This window comes from Diachasma alloeum, unplaced genomic scaffold (assembly GCF_001412515.2).
Source record: "Diachasma alloeum isolate Michigan unplaced genomic scaffold, Dall2.0 Dall_scaffold_01274, whole genome shotgun sequence".
In the NCBI taxonomy this organism is placed as follows: Eukaryota; Metazoa; Arthropoda; class Insecta; order Hymenoptera; family Braconidae; genus Diachasma; species Diachasma alloeum.
In genome coordinates this window covers 81,630-102,024 of record NW_021681382.1, presented here as the reverse complement: position 1 = coordinate 102,024, position 20,395 = coordinate 81,630, and the positions used below count along the sequence as shown (strand labels likewise).

Genomic DNA, 20,395 nt, shown 5'->3' with positions numbered 1-20,395 from the left:
CTTGTAATTTCTTTGTGATCATTATCAAGGTAATTGGCTTATCTCTGAAGACTGCTTGCCATGAAACGAAAAGAATCGATAAATCTTAAATTCACACAAGTGCCTGCAACATACTTAGTGAACGATATGTAGCGTTCTTTATTCACCGAAAGAATTTTTATGGTGCCTTCGAACAACGTCGCAAAACTTCGAATGATGAAGTGAGCGTCATAACCTGAGAAGTTATGGAATACAACAGGAATAGTATGAGAGTCTTGATACGCAAGATTGCAACTATTGTGTGCAGCTCCACGATATTTCCCTGTCAAATGACAATGATCACGTACCTTGTCGTTTCCAACGAAAGGTTTTTTACACATAACATATTGTTGCTAATTGAAAATCATCAATTTGTTTAGGTGATAGATCCTCCATTTGTAAATTCCTCTTTAAACATGAATGTACTTGACATGCCAACATCTTCATCTGTTCTGCGAACCACTCAATACAGTTGGGGCCTCGGTGAACTTTCAGTTGAGATAATGAATCATCATAACTACATTTTATGTAGAAAGCAACACTATGTGGGATGTGATGATCATTAGCTTTAGTGTCTATCATACATTCCAAGTCTGCATAGACAGCGAATGGAACAATTTCCGCATGTTTAAAATTTTTGAAGTTCAATATTTTTCGGTTTTCTTCTGGCATAATCATTCTCACTTTGTTTAAATTTGTACAATCATCCCAGTGTTTTTTGAAGGAATGTTGATGACTGAAATGGCATAGACATTGGTCACATAACCATGTAAGACCTTTTCGTTTTGAAATTTGAGAGCTGACTAAACGTGATAAATTGCGAATCCACGCAAAATGAAAAAATGATTCATCAAATTCATCCAAATTACTCTCAACCATCAATAAATGGATAGTTTCTCGAGTGGCTAGTCTCTTACTCAAGTACACAGGAACGATGGTGTTACTGTTACCGTTCTGCTCTATGCCATAAACATTACTCCTGAGGTCATTCATTTCCTTAAACTTAGGATGCTTTTGAGTCTCATAGGAAAATTGAGCCCTTCATACTTGAGTATGTTCCGATAATGAGGATATGAACTCGGACCATTTGCATTAGTATTTGTTGGATGAAGAGCGGCTACAACTGCCCACAAGAAACAACGCTGATCGCTGTTTTGTATATTAACTACGGCTTTTTTTGGTTTGAATATTCTTTGGTAACTCAATGAATGTTGAATTTCCACCAGTCAAAGGCTCAAATTTGTTGATATTGACCACTAAATTTATCATGTCACTCAATGACCAACCGGAGCCAGTTTCTTGAAAGTCTTCCAGTTTTGTCTGAAGATCACTAATAACATATTGATTGAACCAATCATTTAAATCTGTTGCCGGGAAAATCACTTCATTTTTTGTAGTAAAGTGCTTCGTTTCGTCTTGAATGTCCTCTAAGTGTGTTAATGTAAAGTTACATGAGAGCACACATTTCACTCTGATATTACCATCATTATTTCGAGCATTTGCCAAACGAGTAACAATAACGGTTTTGCAATCCTTCACGAATAAATTGACATCTTTGTGAATCAAATTAATCACGACTCCTGTCTTGATTCGATATTTGAATGCTGACTGTAGATCCTTCCATTGTACTCGATGGAAGATCTTGTTGACAGATTTTTTTCTCTTCATTCCACCACCATATTTCAAATGGTGTTTAAAAATTGCAACATATCTCAGTAATTGACCGATCGTAGCTTGAACCCCACTTTTTTCCCCACTAGATTGCACATTTTTAAGATATCTGTTTAACAACTTGATATTTTTAATTGCGAAATTATTTACATTCTCTATCTCATCAGGTGGAGGATAGAGAAGATTCTCAGATACTTCCTGCAACACTCGCAACAATTTCTTTCTCTGTCCATCCATGATAGGTGGGATTCTGAATACTGAGCAGCTCGAGAGAATTTCCAGCCTTAAATACGCTCAAGATCATGACTCATTTCCTATGGAAATTATGAGTCATTTGTGTACAAAACAAAAAAACAAGTTCAAGCGCTCAGATTTCACGTTCTCGAAGTGCTGGAACATTCAAGAATTTACTGGAGGCATCATGAAAGTAATTTTAGACTGCTCTCCAGATATTTCAGAATGATGACGTCATTATTTGATAAGATAAAGATGACTCACCACTTATAAAAATAATAATGAGTCATTTGTACATAAAGAAGTGGTGGCGATTCGCTCAGATATTATGTCCTGAAAGCTCTAGAATATTCTCAATACAACTCGAGAAAGTTCTAGATGATTCTTTTCGAATATTCAAGAATGATGACGTCATTATTTGATAAGATAGGGTATATAAATGCTTTGGCTAAAGCGCTTTCACATCAGTTCCTCAGCTACTTTTGGAGTGTGCAGTTGAAGGAGATTCGTTACCTCAGAGATACCTCAAGCAAAAGAACTTATTTTTCTACCAATTTATTCAACGGACGGAAAAATGGATCTATCGTTAATTAATAACATTGCAAGCAGCAACTACTTGCCGACTAAGAAGATGATGGAGCTCGACCCCACGATTAATTACTCTGTTACCAGATTTAAAACCACTCCAGAAGATTTGGTAAGAGTATAATCGTCACTATTGATAATACCTTTACGGTATTCTTGCCGGAGAGAGTGGTGAAATTGCTTCTTGGGGATGTAACAGTCTACGAGAACCTGCAGAAAACTGCTTCAGAGAATCGACTTCAACTCAAGTGCTTGGGTAAAGGAACAACATTCGAATTCATAGAGATTTAAGAGACACATCGCAAACCGAAAAGAAATCCAGCTGCAAGTGTTATTCTTATTTTGTACTATTATACAAATCAATAAATCAAAAAACAATTTTACATTTACCAAACCCACTAACTTTTTCTTATTTCCCTTAATTTTATTCATAAATATTTGATTTAGAAATTTGTTGTAGAACAGAATGAGTCATACCCATAACACCCCTGTTAACCATTTTTTTTGTTATATTTATTGAAACTCGAATAGAAATTCATTTGTATTGTAACGTGTTATTTTTGTCTTTCGACCGTTCTGCGGTTTCATTTAAACATCCAGACGAGAAGTCACTGCGAAAGCGAAGCGAGAGTCAAAATCTAGATTTTGTTCAACTATTTATTGAGTATCTTTTGGTTTGTATTGAATCATTCCACTCCACCGTTCATCGGAGCACATCGGGGGATCTGGATGAGCCTAAACGAGGACTGGGATGAGATGCAAGAATTTAGATGCTGGAATTGGGTCTCGGAGCAACGGTTCTGCAGAGTCTGGGGTGGATCTGGAGTTTGAATATCCCCGCCGGTTGAGGAGTACGCAGGTTGGCCGTGTCGCGGCGCCAGCTACTGGAGCCAGAATTGGAGAGCTCGAGCACCGAATGAATCTAGGCGAAAATCATATTTTTGGTCCATTGTTGAAGGACCCGAAACATAAATTAAGGGTTATTTATCATTATGCGATTTGTGAGTAGTTGGAACTACATTTTTATCGCTTTGTTTTATCCCTGTGGATTTGGAGGGAAAATTAGAAATCACGTGGTTGTCCGGTGTGGATTACGGTGGAGAGAGAGTTGACGTCGTCATCACTCTCCAATCAAAAGTCTCTTCGGTGAAAGTAACAGCCAATGAGAGGGCTGGATTTTCGGCAATCGAGGAAATGTGCCATCGAGCGTGCCGAGGAGATTACTTCTCGTTTGGATGGCGAGACTGACAGTTCGCAAGTTTTTCGTGAATTATAAAAATTATTACCATGTTCCGACGCCCGAATTCTCGTTGTCTCCGACATCTTGCTTTGACGATTTATTGGGAGTCCCAACTTTTCGGAGAATTTGTTGCTGAGATTTCTTCAGTTCTGGTGAGCGGTGGATCTAATTAATCGTTAATTTATTGATTGTAATAGAGATCGGGATCTCGTGAAATTAGCTTTCTTTTGGACAAACGGTTTTCGTCCATGGCGAATGACGCCATTAGATTTTTGGCTTTCGGATTTTGACGAGATCTGGTTTCTCGCTCAGCGGAGCATTATAACGGTTTCGGGAAAAATTCAGTGAACCTCTTGTTGTATCAATTTACGAGTTTTTTTTTAAAAATATTTATGTCGGATTCTTCCGATTGAAATTCAGTGTTTCAAACATTTGTCGTAAGTAGTAACTCTCGTTTCGCATTCACTTTGGAACAAATTCGGAGATTCAAAGTGGAATTCTCGGGGCAATTTGTCAGCTTCAGGGAATTTTCGCATTATCGCTGTTCGTATATTACTTTATTTCTTTGATTTAGAATTTTGTCATTACAGAACAGTGAAGGAATTATCGACGTGATTTGGAATCACAGCGTCTTTGTCGATGCTTGATTTTCGTGTTGTTGTATCGTGTAGCCGTGACCTTGCGTTAGGCAGATTCACCGGCTCTGGTAATTGTTATTAGTCTTTCTCGTGGTAATCCGGATCGCGTCGTTTGAGAATCAGACTACAATTTTGAATTATTTTTCTCGCAACAGTTTTCGTTGTTCTTCTTATCGATTCCTTTGTCGTGACATTAGACCTTGCAGTAACCCGGTTAGTTACTTTATTTTTTTTTTTGACTTCTTGATAGATTTTCCCATTTATTCACTTTCTTTACGTTATCTTTGACTAACATTTTAGTAATGGACGGATGACGTTGAGGGAATTGATTTTATATCGAGTCTTTAGATCGGTGTATGAAATTTGTGATTTTCTGATTGTGATTTAGAGCATAACGGAAAGAGAAATAGTTCGAAAATACCGGGGTTTAATTAATTAGATAACTGATTCACATTTCAATACTGGAATTTTCTAGAAATTGATTAAATAATATTTCTCCCCGAAAGTCTGAATTTTCTTATCATTTATTAGTAATAAGGAACCCAGTCATTTCAGGGTAATTTTTATTGANTGATTAAATAATATTTCTCCCCGAAAGTCTGAATTTTCTTATCATTTATTAGTAATAAGGAACCCAGTCATTTCAGGGTAATTTTATTGAGAGCGGATTTTGTGGAACCCAGCCGCCTCCGCGGTTGATCTGAGCTGTCGGCGATCGCTCTCTCATCGTTGTTTGTTTTATCGCTCGTTCGATTTCGTCTTCGATTTTGGTGAACGTTTCATACGTTCTGGCGCCCAACCTTTGGTTTGTCGTTGGGGTCGCTGAGGGCTGCGTATCTATTATTTTCCGCAGAGGGAAGAAATACGTCACAGCTTTTTGGCGCCCAACGTGGGGCCCTACGGGGTAATTGCGAAATTTTTTATTTTTTATTCAAAACGTGTCGAATTCTCTCGGATTCGGTAAATTTCAATTTTTATTGTCGTTTGTCATTTTTATCGAGGTTTAAGAATTTAAAAACTCTTTTGACCTCTGATATTCGGGTTTGTTTTTTTGTGGCGTTACCGGCGCCTGACATATCGCCAATTGAATTGCATTTTCGGTCGGGATAATTCGATTTTGAGATATTAGTATTGAAGCAATTAGGTTCGTTAGGCCTTTTCGGAATTGTATCGGGATTTAATTTGTCGAAATTTATCGGGTATTCGCGATCATTTTTCGAGGTATTTTCCGGAATTATCGTTTTTTTATTATTATCGAATTCTTGGTTCGTTTTTTTTTTTTTTTGGAAATATCCTGTTATGACTGGTTTAGTTTAAGGAAACGAGAGTTACTAAATTTATTATTGCGGACTTTGTCTTGTGTCTATTTGTTTTGGAATTTGTGTTTTGACCATTGTTTTTTTTGGGGTCTTGCCATTGATTTTTGGGATTGATTGGCGATTTAAGCGATATCGATTTGTTTATTTTTGGATTTGATTCATTTTCTTTTGATTATTCGCGTGCGACGATTCGACCATGGTTGAGCCAACTCTGTTTAACAGTTCGACATCAAATGGGACGGCGCCTAAAACTATTCCTGGAATTCCCCCAGGGTTTTCGCTTGATCAATGGATCGCTTCGTTAACAATCGNGAATTTGTGTTTGGACCATTGTTTTTTTTGGGGTCTTGCCATTGATTTTTGGGATTGATTGGCGATTTAAGCGATATCGATTTGTTTATTTTTGGATTTGATTCATTTTCTTTTGATTATTCGCGTGCGACGATTCGACCATGGTTGAGCCAACTCTGTTTAACAGTTCGACATCAAATGGGACGGCGCCTAAAACTATTCCTGGAATTCCCCCAGGGTTTTCGCTTGATCAATGGATCGCTTCGTTAACAATCGAGCAATTGAGAGATGTTTTGCGTGCATACAGTGCTAGCGTAGTTGGGGATATTGGAGTTTTACGCGATCGTTTATCTCGCGCGTCTCGAAGGGCACAGTTTCCTAATACCACGTGGACTGAAGCAGATGATTACGTACCGGTGACTAGTAGCGAGGGGTTGCCTAATTCTGGGGTTTCTGCACCCAGTTCCACGGTGACTGCATCCACGGCTCCTGCGTCGGTTTCAGGGGTTACGACTGGATCAGGCGGTCAGCGTTCTCGTGTTTTGTTTTCAGTGCCTCCACAACCAGTTTTCTCTACTGGTCCTGGAGCCACTAGTTCTCCTCATGATGGTGGACTAGAATGCTAGTGATTTTCAGTTCGGTTTCGGTGTACCGAATTTCACTTTTGGAAATAATCAGGCACCACGAGGGTCAGGTAATGATGATCCTGGGTTGTCGGATTCGGCAATCTATCGTAGAGTTTTTGTTGATGGGGTTTGGACGTTCGTTCATGTTCCAACCGAGAGTCAGACTCCTACTAGGCAGCTTAATACTCAATCGCGAGGTCTTGAGGAAAGTGGACGTGCAAATCTTAATGCTTTCGATCGTGTGCATTCGTGGAAAATTTCGTTTTCTGGTTATAAAGGGGAGAATATCGAGGAATTCTTGAGGCAGGTTAATGTGTGTAAGAACGCTTGCAATATGAGTGACGACACCATGTTTCGTGTAATGCCGGTATTGTTAAAGGATATTGCTCTAAATTGGTGGGAGGTACGACGTTATACTTTCACTAACTATGATGATTTCATTCGGAGGTTTTTGAAACGTTTTTCCAACGCTGAGGTTAGGAGATGGCGCGCAGTTTACGATATCGTCGTTCGAACTCAGGGTGCTTTGGAGAGTGGGTCGGATTATCTTGATAACATTCGTCTAATGTGGGCTCATTCGTTAGACACTCATTTCCCAGTAGAGGCTAGACTTGATATCGCTTATGGTAATCTGAGGAGAGAATATCACACCTTGGTTTCTCGTCGTCAGTTTACTACTTTCGAAGAACTAGAGGAGTTGGTACAGGACTTCGATCAACGTAGAGATTTACCGACGTTGGTGGCACCACCAGCAGCAGGCGATACGATTTATCCAGCCTGTGCCTATGCTCCAGAGAAGTATAGGAAAAACGAGAAGAAGTCAGGTGGTGTTCAGGTCTGTGCCGTTGATCTTTCCACTAAGGGTCACTCCGGTGTTTCTTCGAATAAGGGGGCCTCAGGTAAAAGTTTTACACCTAAGGGTAGTGGGGGTAGGAGGAAGAGAAATTCGAAGCCTTCTGCTGCTGCTGCTGCTGTCGGTGGTCCTCTTGTTTCCGCTCCAGTTGTTCCTGTAAATTTGGTTTCAGCAGGGAGGTCTGCAGCTTCAGCTGATCGTCCACAGCTTTGTCACAACTGTGGTGGAATTGGACATTTTCGTGCAGGGTATACGAATCCTTCCAAGGGAATCTTTTGTTTCGGATGCGGGAAGGCAGGGGTGAAGACTCCTCAGTGTCCTGTTTGTCATCCAAAGGTTCAGGTTTCGGAAAACCCCAGCGGGAGACAGTGAGCAGTGATTCCGCATTGTCGACCGCTAATCAAGGAGTCAATTTTGTCGATTCTGGTAATGTTTTTGGGAATCTTAATAATTTGTCGTTGAGAAAATGTCCGATTTCAGGAACGAGGGAGAAGGATTTTGTTGGAATTTCAGTTCAAGATATTGGCGTTATAGATGCAGCACCAATTACAGAGGCTCGAGGAGGACAAGACAGTAGTTCCGGGTTTGATCAACCAGGAGTCGCTGAAGGCAATTGTCTATTCGGTCTCTCGGTTCATTCGCGTGTATTTCTTCCGGTCACGATCGGATCGGCGAGTTTTAACGTGTTGTTAGATCCGGGTGCTTCTAGATCTTGTATTCGTAGCGTTCCAAGGGATTGGATTGAAAATATGGGTTTGGTAGTTTCTCGGTCGCAGTGTTCGACGGTCATTTGCGCGAATGGTGCGACAGAGACAGTTCACGGCACAGTTGTTTTATCGGTCAACCTAAAGGGAGTCAAACGTGACATGGAATTTTTGATTACACCGGGGTTGAAGGATCCACTGATATTAGGTGTCGAAGCTTTGCGAATTTTCGGGATAGTGTTGGACGGTAGTACCGCTGAATGGTGGTTATCAGGTCATGAGGGACGCTATTCGTTTGGATCATCGGATTCAAGTTCGCCATTAGAAATCGCTGGGTTGCAAGAAACTTCGGATGAGGAGCGCGCGCGCATTGAAGCTCTCGTCGAACGATATCGATATCGTCGTGTGAATAAATCAGATTTTACGACTAAAATTTCGCACAAAATTGTAGGCCCCAGCGATCACACACCGATCAAACAGCGAGTTTATTCGGTATCTCCGCCGATTTTATATGAAATGCAACGACAGGCTAAGGAATTGTTAGAGGCGGGGGTTATTGAGGTATCGTCGAGTCCTTGGGCAAATCCTGTTGTAATGGTTAAACAAAAAGATAAGTACAGGATGTGTATCGATTTTCGGAAATTGAATAAATTAACGAAGAAAGATGCATATATGATTCCGAATTTGACGGGGATTTTGGATAAGTTGCGGTCCGCGAAATTTATTACGACGCTGGATTTAAAGAAGGCGTATCATCAAGTACCGTTGGATGAAGAATCTCGCGAATATACTGCATTTATCGTTGAGGGTCTCGGGTTTTTCCAGTTTGTTGGTATGCCGTTCGGTTTGACGAACGCCCCGGCGACTTTTCAGCGTTTGATTGATAAAATTGTTACCCCGGATATGGAGCCACATTGTTTCACGTATCTTGATGATATCATCATTACTACCGAGACATTTGAGAAGCATCTGGAGGTTTTAGAGAAGATCTTGATCAAGTTACAGGATGCAAAGTTAGAGGTTAATCCTGATAAATGCGAGTTTTGTAGCTCTAGGGTCCAGTACCTCGGTTTTGTCGTTGACGAGGATGGTTTACATGTTGATCCTGAAAAGGTCTCTCCGGTGCTAGATTTTCCGGCTCCTAAGAATTTACGTCAATTGCGTCGTTTTTTGGGTATGTCGTCGTGGTACAGACGGTTCATTAAGGATTATTCAACTATGGCAGAGCCTTTGACTCGATTACTTCGAAAGTCGGTCAAGTGGGGGTGGGAGAAAGATCAACAGCGTGCGTTTGATAAGTTGAAGATTGCACTGTCTGTTGCTCCTGTTTTGTCGTGTCCGGATTTTGACGCTCCTTTCGAATTACCTACCGATGCTAGCGCATATGGTTTAGGTACGGTTTTGGTTCAGAATATCGAGGGAGTTGAATATGTCGTCGGTTTTGCAAGTAGGACATTGAACTCTGCTGAAAGAAATTACACGGTCTCCGAGAAGGAATGTTTGGGAGTTGTTTGGGGGATCGAGCATTTCCGTCGTTATATCGAAGGTTTTCATTTTACCGTGGTGACGGATCATAGTAGTCTGAGATGGTTGAGTAATCTGAAGGATCCTACAGGTCGGTTGAATCGTTGGGCTCTGAATCTTCAGGGTTATGATTTTGATATCGTTCACCGTAAGGGGGCTTTGCATCATGTCCCTGACGCACTTTCTCGGATGTTTGAGGAGGATTTTCGTTGATTCTGAGGTACCGAGGGTTGATGCTTTGGATGTAGTCACAGATGGACAGGGGGTAGAAATAACGTCTCCAACGGCGTATGCTCTATCTCGCATGTACGAGGACGATCTGATTGATTGTGATATTCCGGAGATCAATGTTTTGGATGCTGAAGTAGAAGTACAGGGGAAGCGTCTTTTATCGCCGGCGGAAATTAGCGACGATTGGTATATTCGTCGTAAAGTTGAAGTAGAAAAGCGTCCGGATAAATGGCCAGGTTGGAGGGTTGAGGATGAACGACTTTATCGTTTGAAGCCGAATCCGTTAGTCTCGACTGTTGCCGAAGATTTAGATGCGTGGAAATTAGTACCGCCGCGTGGGTATCGACATGGGATTATTGCTGCGAATCATGAGCCTCCTACTGCAGGTCATTTGAGTATTGAAAAAACGACTGCTCGGGTTAAATTGTCGTTTTATTGGCCTGGGATGAGTGAAGATATCGAAAATTTTGTTAGCGGATGTGCGGTTTGTCAAACCTCAAAGGTTTCTCAGCAGAAGCCTGCAGTTTTAATGGGTCAGCGTTGCATTCAGGAGCCTTGGGTTTTTGTCACAGCGGATATTATGGGTCCATTCCCGCCATCCAAAGGTGGGTTGAAGTATCTGTTAGTCTGTCAAGACATTTTTACGAAGATGATTGAAATTCAGGCCATCAGAAAGGCTGATGGACCAACGATTTTGAAAGCTTTCAAAGATCTGGTGGTACATCGATATGGTACTCCAGAAATTTGTTTGACGGATAATAGGACTGAATTCGCGAATAAACGGATGCGGGAACTTTCCGTGTCGTTGGGCATTCAGCATCTGTTAACTCCACCGTATCATGCTCAGGCTAATCCCGTTGAGAGGGTCAATCGCGTGTTGAAGAGCATGATAATTTGTTTCGTTGGTCAGGATCACCGGGAGTGGGATGAGCATTTGCCGGAGTTTCGGTTCGCGTATAATACCGCGTGTCACAGTTCATTACATTTATCGCCGGCTTTCTTGAATTTCGGGAGACAGCCTAGGCCGTCGTTGTTCTTTCGTAAACTAGCGGAAGGAGACGAACCGGTTGTCGTGCCGGATACTAAGCGGTGGGCGAAGAGAATGAATCGTATGGCGGAATTATACGATTTGATTGTCGAGAATTTGAATAAGGCGTTTGAACATCAAGCGAAATACTATAACACACATCATCGAGATATTCAATTCAAGGTTGGTGATAGGGTCAGACGCAAGATTCGTCAGTTATCGAACGCGGCGAAGGGCCAAGCGGCGAAACTCTTTCGAAGGTATTCGACCGAGGTTTATCGTGTGTCGCGCGTTGTGTCACCTTTAGTTTATGAAGTCTCGAATGATCAGGGTGTCGTGGTGGGTCGTCATCACGTAAAGGATCTCTTAGCGGCACGTGACAATTCGGATGCCGATGTTCATGTGTCGGACGAGGAAGATGAATGATTTTGGATATCGAACCTCGGATTTGAATTTATTTTGGTTATGATTGGGTAATTTTGTATTTTCTTTGGCGAACCCTTCTAAAATATATGGTCATAACTTAAATTGTGTTTGTGTGTCTGTTTTTTGGTAGTTAGTGACACTGATTTTTGATTGGGTTTTAATTGAAATATCGATATTATTGGAGTGATTTTATTTGTGACCCTGTTGAGCGGGAGGTGAGTCTCGTCTGGAATTCGGATGATTGGTTTTGTCAAGTTTCGAAAACATTCCACCGCTTCCGGTCTGGGAGAGGGCAAGTTGTAACGTGTTATTTTTGTCTTTCGACCGTTCTGGGGTTTCATTTAAACATCCAGACGAGAAGTCACTGCGAAAGCGAAGCGAGAGTCAAAATCTAGATTTTGTTCAACTATTTATTGAGTATCTTTTGGTTTGTATTGAATCATTTCACTCCACCGTTCATCGGAGCACATCGGGGGATCTGGATGAGCCTAAACGAGGACTGGGATGAGATGCAAGAATTTAGATGCTGGAATTGGGTCTCGGAGCAACGGTTCTGCAGAGTCTGGGGTGGATCTGGAGTTTGAATATCCCCGCCGGTTGAGGAGTACGCAGGTTGGCCGTGTCGCGGCGTCAGCTACTGGAGCCAGAATTGGAGAGCTCAAGCACCGAATGAATCTAGGCGAAAATCATATTTTTGGTCCATTGTTGAAGGACCCGAAACATAAATTAAGGGTTATTTATCATTATGTGATTTGTGAGTAGTTGGAACTACATTTTTATCGCTTTGTTTTATCCCTGTGGGTTTGGAGGAAAAATTAGAAATCACGTGGTTGTCCGGTGTGGATTACGGTGGAGAGAGAGTTGACGTCGTCATCACTCTCCAATCAAAAGTCTCTTCGGTGAAAGTAACAGCCAATGAGAGGGCTGGATTTTCGGCAATCGAGGAAATGTGCCATCGAGCGTGCCGAGGAGATTACTTCTCGTTTGGATGGCGAGACTGACAGTTCGCAAGTTTTTCGTGAATTATAAAAATTATTACCATGTTCCGACGCCCGAATTCTCGTTGTCTCCGACATCTTGCTTTGACGATTTATTGAGAGTCCCAACTTTTCCGGAGAATTTGTTGCTGAGATTTCTTCAGTTCTGGTGAGCGGTGGATCTAATTAATCGTTAATTTATTGATTGTAATAGAGATCGGGATCTCGTGAAATTAGCTTTCTTTTGGACAAACGGTTTTCGTCCATGGCGAANAGGAAAAATTCAGTGAACCTCTTGTTGTATCAATTTACCAGTTTTTTTTTTAAATATTTATGTCGGATTCTTCCGATTGAAATTCAGTGTTTCAAACATTTGTCGTAAGTAGCAACTCTCGTTTCGCATTCACTTTGGAACAAATTCAGAGATCCAAAGTGGAATTCTCGGGGCAATTTGTCAGCTTCAGGGAATTTTCGCATTATCGCTGTTCGTATATTACTTTATTTATTTAATTTAGAATTTTGGCATTACCGAACAGTGTAGGAATTATCGACGTGATTTGGAATCACAGCGTCTTTGTCGATGCTTGATTTTCGTGTTGTTGTATCGGGTAGCCGTGACCTTGCGTTAGGCAGATTCACCGGCTCTGGTAATTGTTATTAGTCTTTCTCGTGGTAATCCGGATCGCGTCGTTTGAGAATCAGACTATAATTTTGAATTATTTTTCTCGCAACAGTTTTCGTTGTTCTTCTTATCGATTCCTTTGTCGTGACATTAGACCTTGCAGTAACCCGGTTAGTTACTTTATTTTTTTTTTGACTTCTTGATAGATTTTCCCATTTATTGACTTTCTTTACATTATCTTTGACTAACATTTTAGTAATGGACGGATGACGTTGAGGGAATTGATTTTATATCGAGTCTTTAGATCGGTGTATGAAATTTGTGATTTTCTGATTGTGATTTAGAGCATAACGGAAAGAGAAATATTTCGAAAATACCGGGGTTTGATTAATTAGATAACTGATTCACATTTTAATACTGGAATTTTCTAGGAATTGATTAAATAATATTTTTCCCCGAAAGTCTGAATTTTCCTTATCATTTATTAGTAATAAGGATCCCAGTGATTTCAGGGTAATTTTATTGAGAGCAGATTTTGTGGAACCCAGCCGCCTCCGCGGTTGATCTGAGCTGTCGGCGATCGCTCTCTCATCGTTGTTTGTTTTTTTCGTCTTCGATTTTGGTGAACGTTTCATACGTTCTGGCGCCCAACCTTTGGTTTGTCGTTTGGGTCGCTGAGGGCTGCGTATCTATTATCTTCCGCAGAGGTAAGAAATACGTCACAGGATATACAAAACCACTTCGGGGGAAATCATGAAATGATGCAATATTATTTTATGTTGCACTTTTTACTATATTCTAACTATTTTAATGTTTATTACCTTAATAATAACGTCTNTAACTGATGAGTGAATAAGGAAAAAATTTCTCTCCCCCGGTGAAATTATTTTATTTGAATAATTTCTCAATTCCTTCGATTCAATGAAAAAATATATACTCATAAAATTAATTCATCAATTATAATGATTTTGGGTTGAAATTGAAAAAAAAAAATGAAAGTAAGAAGATTTGAACTCGGGTCCTCGCGGTTCTGAGTCACGTGCTCTACCACCGAGCTATCAGACCCGATGGTTCAGCTAGTTCAGATTTAAGCTCTTCAATCAGATTAACTTTCCATACGAATCGTTATTTATATATCAGCATTCATATTTTATTGACATTGATTTTCTATTTTTAATTAAGGGAAAAATTAATTTCCTAAGAAATTGGTTTGCCTTAGAAGCTGGTTGTAATAGTCCGTAACCGTAAAAATCGTTGTGACTAATTAAAAGAAAAATAATTATTAAATTATATGCAAACCTAATTTACAACATCCGCGCCTGATTTTGGTAGGCTGGAAATTTGGTTTGCCTATGATTCAATAATTATTGTCCAAGGAATTTGGCATGATGATTTTGAGATGATAAATATTTACACCCAACCCTTAATAGTTTCCCAATTTCTTCAATTTTATGAAAAAATATATAATCATGAAATTAATTAATTAATTATAGTGATTTTGAGCTGAAAATGAAAAAAAAAAATCAGAGTCAGGAGACTTGAACTCGGATCCTCGCGGCTCTGAGCCGAGCGCTCTACCGCTGAGCCATTAGACTCAACAGTTATAGCGGTTGAGATTTAAGCTGTTAAATCAGATTGATTTCCCTTGCTAATATGACCGAGACCGTTTTTACCATCATCGATCTAGACCGTTTTTACCATCATCGCTCATGATTATCGATCGAGATGACATTACCGATGGTGATAATTATCAGTCGATGGATTTCATGATTGAAATGAGGGAATTATTACAATAATATACATAAAATTTTCGCATTTTCCTGATATGTATATTAAGTACAAATTTTACATTTTATAAAAAGTTAGATAAAAGTCAAAGTAAGACAGTTAAAGTAAGATAGTTCATAAGTTTTGTTTACATTTTCTAGAAAAAAATTTCATGACATTTTTAACATTTTTTAAAAACTTTTTCAGATTTTTTTTTTTTAACTCTTTTGGAGAACTTTATGATTAAGGGTGACAAAAAATCCGCTCCAGTTTTCCTACCCATCTCAAGAGCTAAAACAGAGGAAGAGAATTTTTAGCAACAAAAAACCAATGGAATACGATTGTTCACTAAATTTCCAAGCATATTCAGTGCTTTTTATAATAATATGAACTTGAAAAAAAAACAAATGAAAATTTCATTCAATATTCCAGAATTCAACTGAATTTTCAACCAAAAGAAAAAAATTTGAATGTACAGTAACAAGTGTGTTTTTCTTGTCTGTATAAAACTTGGATTATCTCAGTAGGGAGTGAATTTAGGAGATAAAGTCACAAGACTATTTTGTAGCTGATTAATTTTTCAACAAAAAATTCTATCTGACATTTTTCTCCTAAAATCATTGTTTATTGAGATGAAAGTTTTATGAAGATATAGAAAATGCACTCACCCGGTTTTACAACTTGGTTACAAAAATATATCGAATTATTGTATATTCATACAATAAACCAAATTAAGCTCGTTATATAAACCAAATTAATGAAAATTATGAGGTTTTTTCTTTTTGAAATCCGAAGAGTCATTTTTTTTCCATAATTTTGCTAAAAAATGAAAAAACTATCTAACAATTTTTAAAGGATTTCAATGGATTATCTTGAATCAATCTCTGTCATTTATGGTCCACTCTCTCAGCCTCGTAAGTTCCACCCTCTCCTCCCCCGTATTCGGATTAAATTTGATAGTAACCTCATGTATTTCTGTAATGATGAAAAAGTATTAATTTAATTGAAATAAAAATCAACGAAAATGAATCAATTGAAAAAAAAAATACTCCTGAATGGAGTTTTGAACCCAGGAAGTGGTGGTTTGTAAACTAAGTCGCTACCAATGTGCTACTAGGGTAGTTCGTTTCTAGAATGAAATAACTGAGTGATATTCACCTCGATAAATCACACGATGGATCTCCGAGTCCGCATCATCTCCAAACTTTTCCACCTGCTCCACAACATCCAAGTGATGACCTCCATCCTCTCCCTTCTCTCGCTGCTCCGCCTGTTCCGCTACAGCTAACGTGTGAATCTTATCCTCCCCCTGATCCTCCATCAAAGCCGCCGCTTGTGCCGCTCCTTCTCCAGTCTCCATCTCATCACCTTGCACACCACCTTCAATCACCTCACCACCCTGACCCTTCTGCTCTTGGACCTCCTCCTCTTCTTTTTTAACCACCATTTCATCACCACCCCCTAGCACACCCCCATTCGCAGCAACAGGATTGAGTTCAACCTTCACTTCTCTCATTTCATAGAAATACACTCCCTTAATCTTTTCTGCCAAAATTGTAATATTATTATCAAAACACTATCCGATCATCCTCCACCACAATTCCCTTCTCTCCAGATTGGTATGACCCTCCTCCCTCCTCGGTACAATCCTGTTGGGGGATGGGGGTTGTTCATTCACAATCTCACACCAGTAGTCGAATTCCTTCTGCTTGATGAGTTTCACTTGAGTATTGCGGGCGGTGAAATAAATTTCAACCCTATGCTCATTCCAATGGAGCACCACGATGCACCTCAGGATTTTCCCAATCAGCTGCGCTTGATGATCGAAGATCCACCTGATTGGGCACCGAATCTGCAGCTGGTTCTAGAAGGGTTGTTTTACCCCCTGCCAGTCAAGATAATTTTGGGATTGTATGATCCCATAATCCTTGCGGGTTCGCATTTTCTTTATTCCCCTTTGATTTTTTTCACACCGAAAGGAGCACACGTCTCGTGCAGAATTTTTGCGCACACTGTGGAGGTGTCTTGCAATTGTGCTGCTTATATATAAGCTATCAATGTTTACACTTTGGGGTAAGAGAAGGATATGAATAGGGATAATATCTCAGGTTTTGGGTTCTCCAGGATCGTTTCAGAGAGGCAGATAATGTCGTAGGCATCAAGATCTTCGTGGTCGTGAATCCATTGCTACCTACGAAACAACTCCCCTGCTACCTACGAAACTACAACGAGGAGTGGAGCGATGCAACCCGAGAAGTGAGTGAAGGAAGAGCCAGTGGAGGTCTGCTAACACTTGTGAAGAAGACACTATCGTGCGATTATATTTTCAAAAGTAATTTTTGGACTTTTAATAAGGTAATAGCTAAGCGGAAAACAATTATTATTGGGAGTGTATATTTTCGCCCTACAAATTTAGATATTGCAGTTGTTCTAAGAGAGTTACAGGAAGTGCTTGATGAGTGTGATTTGTTATTTAATACTGATTTTCTGTTTATAGGAGGTGATTTTAATGCAAGGCTAGGGAATGCGTTACTTAATTATATCCCTGATGATGTTTTTGATGATACAGTTCTAGATCCATACTGCGAGTTGAGTGACCATGGTTCTAATGATAGAGGCGATATTATAGCGAAATTCATGATGTCTAATGGTTTTGCGCTGATCAATGGCAGATTTGTTGGTGATAGGCCGGCTAATATTACGTTTGCAAATCATATGGGGAAAAGTATTGTTGATTTGGTCTGGGTTAAGGCGCTAGGTCCTGCTTTGGTGGGTGATTTTCGGGTGGATCACTGTGCGACCGGATCAGAACACTTTCCCATAGTCTTAACTCTTTGAAATAGTGTAGCTCCACAATCAGATAACGTCACAGGCAAAAACACTGGTGCTTTCACTTTGAAATGGATTCCTGATGACCTTTCAATGATAGAGAGTGTCCGTAGCCATATGCTAACTTCTGTTAATCTCCAGGTTGACTTTGTGGCTGATTCGGTTGTTTCGATCCACCGGAACTTCATCAACGCAGTTTATAATGCCTCCACCTCCGCTGGTTTTGGCTCAATTAGGTCTCTACCCGCGCAGGGCCGAAAGAAGCAGCACACAAACAAACCATGGTTCGACAAGAGATGTGGGGAATTGAGAAATGAGTTTGTTAAGAGTGTGGATGAATGTTTCAGAAATAATTTCTGTGATGAAAGCAGACTCGTTTACTGTGATGCTAAAAGTGTTTATAGAAAGTACAAGGATCTGAGAAAGAAGAAATATTCAAATAGAATGCAATTGGATTTTGAAAATGCTCATTACTCCAAGCCTTTCTGGCTTGCGGTCAAATGGTATAGCCCTCATTTGTCTCCTGCAAATTCTCTTGATGTTAGTGTGTGGAATGATTTTTATAAAAATGTGTATAAGCCTCGTGTTCAAACTGCCCTAGATTCTATAACTGTTATCGTAGAAGAGCTTGATACTGAAATTACTTTAGCCGAGGTCACTAGGGCGATAAAGTCAACGCGAAGTGGTAAAGCCTCTGGTCCTGATTTAATTGCAAATGAATTTTTCAAAGTACTCCCAGGAAATTGGCTCAACTATCTTTGCTCAACTATATTTGACTCTGGCCAATGCCCTAGTGACTGGGCTAGGGTAACCCTATCAATGCTATTCAAGAAGGGTGACCCAAATGATCCTTCGAACTACCGTGGTATAGCTCTAGTCAACAATATTACCAAAATTTTTACCTCAATTATCAAAACCAGGCTCGAAGCATGGGCTGAAAAAAATAAAATTCTCCCTGAGTCTCAATTTGGTTTTCGCGCGAAAAGAAGTTGTACTGATGCTATTTTTGCTCTTGTAACTACAATTCAGCAGCAGTTCCGTCTCTCAAAGACCGAAGTCTACGCTATCTTTGTTGACTTCAAGCGTGCGTTTGATTCTATTCCACATCAGAAACTATGGTCTATGCTTCTTAGCCTAGGTGTTAGTACAAAAGTTGTATGTATTATTAAATCGCTCTACGATCAAGCGCGCGTCCAGGTACGGTGCGGCAGCTCCTTCTCGAATGAATTCGAGGTGTCTGAGGGTGTGCTGCAGGGGGAGTCACTGAGTGCGCTGCTGTTCGTCCTTTACATCTCTGATTTCGAAAAATCATTAAGAGCTCAGGGCTTCGAAGGACCGAACATTGATGGCCTCCGGGATCTCCTTCTTGTTCTCTTTGCTGATGATACTGTTCTCCTTGCCAGAAATCGCCTGCTCATTGCGAGGCTCCGCAGCGAGTTAGAAAACTATTGCAGGTCTAAGAACCTTGAGATTAATGTGAGCAAAACCAAAATAATGATCTTCAAAGAAAGAGGGAACCCAAGGGGCCTTAGAGATATGTCCTTCAGACTATAGGGCCAATCACTAGAATTTGTTAAATCTTTTGTTTACCTTGGAGTCATAATTAACACTTCTGCAAAATCCAACTGTGCGCTTATCTCTATAATTGGTAAATCCAAAATTCCCTCTAACTCTGTGCTGTCGATCCTACGCAGGTCTGGCACAAGTTCTTGGAATTCAGCGATGGCTCTGTTTAATAGTGTAATTCTCTCGACTACACTGTATGCCTTCCCTGCGTGGGGGCTCCCAGTGCGCGAGAACATAGAATATGTCCAAACCTACTTTTTCAAGAGCCTATTTTCGCTGCCTCGAGCAACTCCGGGCTGGGCTCTTCGCCTTGAATTCGACCTGATCCCTCTACAGCACAGAGCTATGGCCTTGCTATTAAATTGGTTCATTAGTATCCTGAAGTCAGATGACTCCTATTTACCAAAGATTTGCCTTAGAAGACTATATGTACTATCAAACTCCCCTCTTTCTTCCCCCAAGAATAATTGGATGCTGAGGCTGAGAGACTTTCTGTTCCAGTATCAGGCTTATGACCTCTGGGGGAATTTTAATGCCGCGGAGTGGGAGATTGGGAAGGAGAGCTTACTCTCAAATTTCAAGCTCGCCCTAAGGCGCGCGGATTTCTCGAGATACGCTGTCTCAACATCATGCTAATTCAAATTACACCGTACCCCAGATGATTCTATTCTACACTATCTGCGGAACCGCCACCCAATGACCATGAAGAAAACTCTAGCACAAGTCAGGCTCTCCAATATTCATAGCTGTGCGCTTAGTCGAGGTCCTGACCTTGTAAAATTCAATTTAAGGAAGAACTGTCCATGTTGCTCGCTGTCCTCTCTGGACAGCCTCCAACATTTCATTTTCGAGTGTCCTCTTTTTTATGATGTACGCATTAAGCACCTAACTAGACTGTACGATCTCATTGGCATATACAACCTTACTACAGACTTCTTCCTCACTGCTGAGTCCAGCTCCTCCTTTAGTGTATCCTTTTATAATTACCTTTATGATGCTCTCAAAGTCCGCATTGACTATCTAAAGTTCTTGGAGGATGAATGGGGTCAGTAGAGGGGTTGTATTCACGTTTTTTCAATCACCTGTCATACTTAGATATCTTGCATCCCTGTTAGCTCAAATTACTTAATTCGTACTCTCGATGAGCTCTCTCAGCTAGCACTGATTTTGCATTGTTTTGTTTATCTTCTTTTGTAGGAACTGCATTGTTGTTATATTTTTATTTTGTTCATCTTTTTCTCCTTTTT

General features: G+C 40.3%; 1 protein-coding gene and 1 long non-coding RNA gene across 3 annotated transcripts; one reads left to right on the top strand and one right to left on the bottom strand.

Annotated features, from left to right (window-relative positions):
* Positions 1-279: 279 nt before the first annotated feature.
* Positions 280-2,906, top strand: LOC114841628. Its single transcript, XR_003783179.1, has 2 exons — positions 280-2,116; positions 2,392-2,906. It is a non-coding gene; the product is annotated as an uncharacterized LOC114841628 (long non-coding RNA).
* A 12,058-nt stretch (positions 2,907-14,964) lies between these two features.
* Positions 14,965-16,737, bottom strand: LOC107046287. Of its 2 annotated transcripts, none has more exons than XM_015268878.1 (3): positions 15,912-16,737; positions 15,718-15,728; positions 14,965-15,044 (listed from the first exon to the last, which is right to left on the bottom strand). In XM_015268878.1, the coding sequence occupies exons 1-3, from the start codon at positions 16,267-16,269 to the stop codon at positions 14,997-14,999; spliced, it is 417 nt and encodes a 138-aa protein (XP_015124364.1). In that variant the 5' UTR covers positions 16,270-16,737; the 3' UTR covers positions 14,965-14,996. The 2 variants fall into 2 exon arrangements, with proteins under 2 accessions (XP_015124364.1, XP_015124363.1); XM_015268877.1 differs by having other exon boundaries at positions 15,007-15,044; positions 15,598-15,728.
* Positions 16,738-20,395: the final 3,658 nt, after the last annotated feature.

What these genes read in the sequence shown, in the direction of transcription:
- LOC107046287 (XM_015268877.1), bottom strand. Translation starts at nt 16,269, where the DNA reads ATGAGAGAAGTGAAGGTTGAACTCAATCCTGTTGCTGCGAATGGGGGT. An exon ending in CCATCGTGTGATTTATCGAG is followed by an intron (nt 15,729 to 15,911) that starts GTGAATATCACT and finishes TCATCATTACAG; the next exon opens with AAATACATGAGGTTACTATC.